The 8633-nt window shown below is 51.7% G+C and overlaps 1 protein-coding gene across 1 annotated transcript; it reads right to left on the bottom strand.

Annotated features, from left to right (window-relative positions):
* Positions 1-588: 588 nt before the first annotated feature.
* Positions 589-7863, bottom strand: LUZP1 (leucine zipper protein 1; the record flags this gene model as incomplete). The annotated part of the gene is made up of 3 exons (XM_079546116.1): positions 589-627; positions 1394-1558; positions 4735-7863. The coding sequence occupies 3 exons, from the start codon at positions 7861-7863 to the stop codon at positions 589-591; spliced, it is 3333 nt and encodes a 1110-aa protein (XP_079402242.1).
* Between the last annotated feature and the right edge of the window lie 770 nt (positions 7864-8633).

The raw sequence follows: 8633 nt of genomic DNA, 5'->3' as shown, positions 1-8633 counted from the left end.
AGGGGAGGAAGCTGTTCTGCCCTCCTGCCCTGTTAGCGGGTCAAACAACCAGAGATTGCTTTTCTCCCACCTACAGACAGGAATGCAGGTGTGGGGTGAGGTGTGACCTGAGGAAGGTGTGGTGTGCAGTGGAGATCGTGGGCTCCTGGAGGAGCTGAGCACTGCGTAGGACGGCCATCCCAGCTGCAGTCACAGGACACCTCCTGCATCTCATCTGTATGTGGGTATTGGTGAGAAGTTCTCTCTGGTCCGAGGAGTACTTTTGTTCCGTTTGAAATCATGGCTGGTACACAAGTCAGTGTTTTTCATATGGAGACAGAGCTGTGTCCTATGGAGAAGGTGAGGATTGCAGGTACAGAGGTGAGAAGTGGGAGTCCCCTGAGCTAAGTCTCTGCAGCTGCCTCTTCAGCAACGAGGGAAAAAATTCACTGGTAAAGCTCTTGTATCTCACAAATGGTGTCAGAAAACTGTTTTCTGGCTGGCTGAAGCTTCTGGAGAGGTTACAAACAGATGTGACACCCGTGAGCTCAGTACAGTCCTGTCTCTCGCTCTGTGATGCAGTGTTGGTTTGGTGGAAGGGAGCGCAGCTCATCTCCGGGACGTCGGCCGGCCAACACGGGAAGCACCCTGCAAGAGAAGCCACAGCATCACGGCCTGCCAGGACCTGGGGGCTGTGGGGACAGGCACTGTGATCACCCTCACGTCCCACCCCCATTGGGACCATGGGCCTGTGGTGGGGCCGTGGGGGGAGGACAGTGGCAGGAGCAGTCTGGAAGGCATCAGCTCTCTCAAGGTTTACAATGGAATGAGCCCAAGGCAAACCAACCCATCCCTGCCCCTCGCATGCTTTCACCATCACCTTTTTATATGTGTAACAGCAGCTGTTGCTACGCTGGGGATACGGATGTAGGAAGTGCAGTGAACAACCCCTGCCAGCACCGATGAGATGGAGCCGATCTGCCATGGCTGTGTGCAGGGCACAGCAGTGCAGGAGCACCAGCTGACAAGTAACAGTGTGTTACAGCTGACCTGACTGCACCCAAGCTTTTATTTGCTATCTATCAGGCTGTGCACTGAATGGAAGTCCCTGGTTATCTGACACAACGACCCCTCCATTGCAAACCCCACTGCTGGGGATAACTAGGAGCAGAGCTTTTTATTCTCAGGAGGATGTCCTTAGCAAGAAAGCTAGCTGAACGAATCTAGAATGGAAAAATAAAGTACTACTTTTTTCCCATTATAAGAAATTAGTAATTAATTTACTCCGTATCTGGGAAGCACTGCTCTCCAGAGAGGTTCCCCCTGATGTGGACAGCCGAGTTGTGTTACAGGAGGTTGGGTCACAGTTTGGCTTTGTGCCTTTGAGCCCTCATTTCTCCTCAGATCCACGTACCTGGTCTTCTGCCTGGAGCCCTGGTGGGGCACTGGGGCTGGATGTGGGGTCCTGCAGCTCCAGGGTGGGGACTGCCCTTCTCCCTGCCGTGTCAGCCTGTGAGAGGTACTCAGAAGAGCCATACTGTTTTCTTCTGGAACTGGAGACAAAATTTTTGCTTTCCTCCTGTGGGAAGGAAAACAGGAGAATTGGAACTCGATGTTTGTGGCCCTGGGTTCCCCAACCCTGACATGCAGTATGAGGTTGTGTTTCAGTTCCCTTTGGCAGGTGGGCACTGAAGCCACCAGCTGAGTTCGAGGATGTCCTCACCTAACCACTACCTCACAAAGGCTTGTTAAATCCATCCCATAAATTACAGCCTTAAGTTCTGGGTGCTGAACCCTCTGCTCAGCCATGCAGGGCTGTGTCCAATCCCTGGGCCCATAGCACTGCAGGCCCAGGAGACTCAGGAAGGGATGTGGGGCAGCAGGAACTCCTCATTTGGTGACCGAAGCAATCTCTTAAAAACATCAACTGTGAGTCTGAGCTCATGGGTGAGGGGTGGCTGGTAACCTGAATCTATTTTCTTGGCAATGAGGATGTGATGAGGGAGCGCCTTGTGCTCTTTTCCTGGCAGAGGCATTTATAAATACCCATATTACGTTTTACACTTGCTGATCTTTTCTTGACTGCCTGCCAAGACCCCCATGGGACCCCGTGGGACCCAGGTGCCCACAGTTTCTGCCTGGGGGCTATTTGGAGCAGCTGTGCCTCTCACTTTGAGCTCCAGAGTGCAGAGACCCCACGAGCTCCCTGGGAACAGCAGATGTCAGCGCCTCTTATTGCCATCACTGGGCTGGAAAACCTCGTCTGATAGCTCTGCCGCACACAAGTTCCAGCATGTTGTAAGGCACGTCACCATCAGAATGCTACAGAGCTCCTGGTGACGCTGAACTCACCTTCTGCTCAGGGAAATGCAGCTGCACTGATGTGGGATAAAAGGCGTGGGGGCACTGCACTGTGAGGGATGGAGGACAAAGCTCAGCCCTGCTCCCGTGTGCATGGAACAGCAAGGAAGGGAGGCATCCTCTATTGTAGTGACGTCAGTCATCTTGATGAACCTGGGCAGCTTCCCAGCAGGTGGGCACCGCCTGTCTGACACAGCAGCTGCCTTTGGAGGGGACTGGGTCAGCACAGAGGTGCTGCATCCCCTGGAGCAGCCGACAGTGTCAGTGCCATGGGGCTGCTCAGCTGGACATGCTGTCCAAAAAGGCTTTCACAGGTGAGGAGCTCAGGGGGACGAGCAGGCAGACAGATGCCTCTCCCAGCTGCCAGCAATGGGCTGGGGTGAAGCACAGCACGAGAGGCGCTCACATCACTGACAGATCAGCTTGCCCTGCTGAGACCTGGGCAGTGCTACGTGCAGGTGGGGACAGCAGCACCCTGCAGCCTGGGGTTGGCACACAGCATGCTGATTTAAAGCTCCCTGCAACCCAGGGTTGGCTCAAAGCATGCTGATTGCCTCAAGTTACCAACCTGCAACAACAGAACAATCGGTACCAGGGCACATCTGACTGCTGAAGTCAGAATGTTAGATGGATTAATCGGGGATAAAGCTGTGTGCTTCTCGAGCAAAGCACAGAGCACAACCCTGGGTACTTTCAGGGAGACTTTCCTTCCTTCCTTCCTTCCTTCCTTACTTACCGAACCCTAACCCTAACCCCAACCCTAACCCCACCCCTAATCCCAACCCTAACCCTAACACCACCCTTGTAGGAAGGCACACATGAAGATGAGCCTCGCTGGATTTTTCACCTCAGTTCTGCAATACGTCCCTCCAACAGCAGCCACAAGAAGAAACCAAGACCATTCACCCTGCACTGCTGCTTGTCCAATCTGCGCCTACTGTTTGTGTCTGCACTAACGCAGTCACTGCAGATTTTCAGTAAAGATCGGGCTGGTGAAAAACTGACTTCATTACCTGAAACATGGAGCCCAAGAGAATAACAGCAGGAGGTGATGCAGCTCCCCAGCTCTCTCCTAAAGGCTGTAAGCACCACAGGGAATTGCTCCTCCACCTGCACCTCTGCCCCAGCACTGATCCTACAGCACTTACCCCAAGCAGACCCCCAAAGATCTGCTTCTGTCCTGCAGCCTTGCTCAGAGCTGCTCGTTAACAATAAAAAAAAGGATGAAATTTAGTGAGGCCGAGCAGCAGGACTGCTGCAAGGCAGGACCTCTTGAGCTGCAAGGCAAGTTTGTGGTTTGCCAGAAAGTCGATCTTGTAGCAGGAGGCCTAGGGCTGGCTCTCTGTGTTCCCAAGTACATGAGCTGTCATTATGCAAAAGGAGACCTGCCTGGATTCATGGAACACAAGTCCAGCATGCCTGTGGCACATGAGGAACTATGGCCAGGGAGAAGATATCACTTGGAACCTCACTCCTACAGGTGGGATAGAGATGGGGCTGCACACACCTGCCTCGAGCACAGGGGGTGATGCCATTCCCCAGAGCCCCCTTCAAAACAGCAGATTTGGGCTGTTCGTTGAGGCTGATGAATGCCAACCACCATTTTGTTCCCTGATGTATTCTTAGTGGCCAAATGTATCTGGAAGGCCAACCTGCACACTGCAACGCCAGGCAACAAACTCTCTGCAAAGCAAATGGTACAAATGCTTCTGTGCTTATTGCTGCCGAAGAAGTAGAACCATTTCATCTTCCTCAGGGCTGCAGTGACCTGGTTGTGAATTTGTCCCCCCTGGCTCCTCTTTGTAACCGGGAATGGCAGCAGCTGCTTAGATCAGCTTTAAGGAAAGAGCAGAAGTGGGAAGTGCAGTGGGATTTAATGGACTGGAAGGGCAGTGTGAGCATGTTTAAAATATGCCAGAGTCTGCAACTCTGGCAGCAAGACAGACCATCGGTGAGGGTCAGCCCTGCTCTGAGTGACTGCTCCCTTCAGCAGCACCCAAGGGAACAGGAAAAGAAGAAATCCACTCCCATGGCCCTTACTTTTCAGATGGTGTAATGATACAGACCAAGGAAGGAGCAACCCTGTGCAACCAGGCAGCCCTGATCTGCTCAGATGTCCAGACAGCACCTCCAGTCCAGAGCCCAGCAGTTCTGGCTCTGGTTTCGCACGTGCAGCCCTTCCCAAATGGAGCTGCCCGACGGAAACCCCTACTCACACCTCATCTCCTCATCCAGAGCGCCACTCCAAGCTGACTGTGCCACGCAAAGCAACGAAAAGCACAGCGGATCCTACACCAGCTGGACCTATCTCCTCTGATCTCAGCGAGACCAAATGGGTAATTATCTAATTATCTAATTATCATACAGCAAAGAGTGCGTCATGGGGACACTTACAGGTAGCGTGGTGCGGTGCCAGGGGGAAGCCGTGGTGGGATCACTGGTGTAGCTCCTGCGTGTCAGCAGTTCGGATGCACTTAAGTTACTTTTGGTCCTTCGGGAGCCCATCTCAGGGGTGTTCCAGGAGTTGGTGCTGGCGCTGCTCCTCACTGAGCTCTGCTCCGAGGAGTTTGTTTGAGTGCTGTTCCCTTCCATCTCGGAGAGGTCCACTGAAGACCTGCACGCATTCGTAGGGCTGGAAGCTGTGTTCTTCTCCACTTTTATTTGAGAGTCCTCCAGGGAATGTAAGCCTTGCCTTGTTCTCCATGAACTTCTCAGAGTGACGTGTTTGGTTTCGGATGAAATGGAATCTGAAGAGCTGTGGCTCCTGGAGCTGGCTGTGTCCAACGGGAGCTCAGCGCTCTTCTCGGGGGGCTCAGAAGTCTTTATCACAATGCTGCTCCTGGAGACCACCGTTTCTGTTCTACTTCTCAGCACCGCATCTCCAGTCCTGTCGGTCTCAGATATTTTCAGGGCACTTCTATTAACCGCGACCTCAAAAGGTTGGGGGAGGCTGTTGGTTATCGGGGAGGGTTCATTTGGAGCAACCCTGATGTTGCTGGTGGTAATATGCCTTTCCTTTCCTGCTGTGTCCGTGCTGGGCCTTGGAACCGTTGGCTCAGAAGGGAAGATTGTGATACTGCTCGTCATTTTATTTGTGACCGCTTTAAAAACAGACTTCTGCTTCTCTGACTCAGTCTCAGTGACAGCCCCTCCCATGATGGCCTTCATGTCCTTCTCCACAATGGCAGGTTTAATGATGGCTTTGGATCTCAGAGCTTCTCTCGGGCTGAACGACCTTCTGGATTTGAGTCCTCCAGTGTCAGCGTCTGACGGTTTCACACCCTTAGAGGAGTCCTCATCGTGTACAGCGCTTTTGTCATTTTCAAAGAGAGATGCTCTAAAAACTCCCCTGGAATTAGAGAACTGCTTGGGATTGGCTTTCTTTCTCGTCTCAAAATCCGACTGAGTGTTCGCTTTTTTACTTCGCCCCATTTCTTCATCTGAATTAAGTTTCTCATGACTACTCTGGACGGTTTTGGAGTCTGCTTTTAAGCCAGCACTTACATGGCCTGCTGCTGCAGACTGCTCTGCGTCCTCCTTAAGAATCTGCAGGATGTCCTCCTGGCTCCGTGAGCGATGCGAACGCTTCGTTAGCGGCGATGCTCTCACGCTTTCCAGCGGCACATCCACAAGTTCCTTCTCCTGGGGGATGGCGGCTCTTTTAGCCCTTCCCTCCAAGGGCTGGCGGTGCGACGCAGTCGAGGCGTTCGCCGCTTCTGCCTTAGAGCCAACACAGTCCGACTCTGCTGCTGAGACGTGGCACCTGTACGCGGTGGCCACGCCGTTGGAAGCGGCGCAGTGCCCCCTGCATTGCTGCGCGTCCCCCACAGCATCGCTCCCCTCTCCCTGATTTGTTCTCAGCTTCTCAGCCAACAAAGCCACCGATTCCCCTCTGCTCGATTTTTCATCCCTCGTGTCTGTGCCACTCTGGCAGCTGCCGCGGGTTGCCTGAGATGGTTTTTCAGCCTTGGATCTCAGCTCGCTAACGGGTTTGGGAGGTGTTTTCCAAGATTTCTGCTCATGAGCAGCGGGGGGGTAGCGACTGAGGACAGAGGGCTGCTCTTTGGATCTCTTCCCCTCGTTCTGCGTGAAGGAAGCTTCCTTCTGACCAGACGAAAAAGTGGAAACCAAACACTTCTCTTCCAGTCTTTTCACGTCTGTTGCAGCAACATCTGCAAGGGCAGCTGCACCCGATGCCTTTCCTGCCTTCCTGCTCATGAGGCTCGGGCTGGCTGTCTGCTTACCGCCATGGCTGGAGCTGTCATTGCTGAAGGAGAAATCTCTGTTTCTCACTCTCTCCCGGCGCTGCTGGGGCGAAACCTCCCTTGGTTTGTGCTTGGCAGCTGTGAAATCTGCTGCAACAGCCCTGTATTTAGCTCTGTCATGTTTCCCCCTGCTAGAGAAGCTTGCATCTTCATTTTCAACCTCTCCATTTTCCAGATCTTTCTGTTTCTTTATTTGCATTTTTATTTCTTCCAACTGACTGGTGAGAAGTTTGTTTTTATTCTGTTCACTCAAATAACTGTCTTGCAGGTCACTGTTTTTGGCTCTCATTTTTTTCAGTTCTTCTTCTAAGGATTCAAAATGTTTGATCTGAGTTTTAAGCCTCTCAATTTCTTGGGTGAGATCTTTCACTTTGTTGTCTTCCTGATTTTTATTCTTTTGGTTTTCTGATTTATTCCTGGTTTCATTTTCCACGTGCTTTAGGTAATCTACGCTTCCCTTCCGCCTGGTTTCTTTAGAGGGCAACGCAGAAGTCAAATCATCTTCAATTCTCAAATCATTTCTGTCCAGGAGATTGTTTGATGACCTTTCCAGCAAGTTGGATGCATTTCTAGTTTGATCGGCCCTGTTTAATTTGTTGTTTTGCTCCAGTTTCAGCGTGAGCTCCTGGATTATTTTTTCATTCTGCTTTTCTCTTTCATTAAAATGTTTTCTCTCACTGATAAAGCTCAGTGCTAAAGACTTCAGCTTTTCTAACTCACCTGTTAAGCTCTGCTCGGTTTTATCCATTTTCTCTTCAGACGCTTCAAGTTCCTTCACTTTCACTCGAAGTATCTCTAACTCTGTAGATATCTTTTTGGTCAAATTCCGTTCTTCGTTGAGGCTGAGGCACAGCTGTGTGCAGTCGTTTTTGCTCCTGCCAAAGGCCTCCTCCAGTTTCTCCAGCTCTGCCATTCTCTTCTGCAGATGCTCAATTTCTGACTTCAGCTCTCGGGTGAGGCTCTCCTCTTCTTCGAGTTTTTCTTTCATTAACCTGCAAAGCTCTTCAGCCTTCTTAATTTCCTCATCCTTGCCTTCAATCTTTAGCACTCTTTTCCGCAGGGCCTCGATGTCAGCCAGCATGCTGGAATTGCTGCCTTCTGCCTGGATCACTTTGTCCTGGAGCTCCAGCAGCTCATCTTCTGCTTTCTGGAGATTTTTCGTCGCTTCTTCCAGTTCATCAAGGCGGCGGCTGAGACTCTGCAACTTGAACCGCAGGTGCCGACTGGAGGTCTCCTTATAACCTGTAAATTCTGCCATGTTTGTTTTCTGTTCCTCTGAGATGGGAGCTCGGCTGATTCCGAGCGTTTAAAGCGTGTTCCCGGTGTGTTATACTTCCTTCGAAGAGAGGCAGCTCAACCTGAAAGAAAATGCTTAAAGTGAATACAAGAGCTCAGAATACACGTATTCTCACTGTATAAATGAACTGCAAATATTTATATTTTTCTTATTTGAACACGTTTCTGAGTGCCAATTAGGGACAGCAGCTGCCAGCCAGCACTGCCCATCACTTCCAGTACCCCTCCTGCAGCCCACGTCACTCAGCATCCAACTTCACCTGAGCTGCAGTCACATCCCGTGTCAGTGAAGTTTCAAGTTTCTCCCTCCTCTTTCAGAAGCTGTCAGTGCCCTCAGCTGCCACCCACTCCTGCACCCAGGAGACAGCAGCTGCAAGCACTCACGCTTCCTACTCCCTGTTGCCAGGGATAAAGAGCAGCAATTTCAACACATGGGCAAGCTGTGACGCAGTAAATGCAACTCTTCCCAGCTCAGAGCCAGCAAGGCAGGGTTAGTGAGAGCTGGGGACAATGTGAGTGGGCCAGGACGGCTGATGGAGGATGAGAAGTCCCCTCTGACTGCAGGCATTTGCACTGAGCCATCCTGGGCTCAAGACAGATCCCAGCCATGCATCGCATGTACTAAGTACACAAAATCATCAAACCACAGAACGGTTGGGTAAGAAGGGACCTCAAAGCCCCCCCAGCTCCAACCCCTGCCATAGGCTGGTTGCCCCCCGCCAGATCAGGCTG

Source organism: Tetrao urogallus (assembly GCF_951394365.1).
Source record: "Tetrao urogallus genome assembly, chromosome: 23".
Lineage (NCBI taxonomy): Eukaryota > Metazoa > Chordata > Aves > Galliformes > Phasianidae > Tetrao > Tetrao urogallus.
The sequence above is the reverse complement of the archived record's forward strand: the minus strand, read 5'-3'. Positions and strand labels throughout refer to the sequence as shown.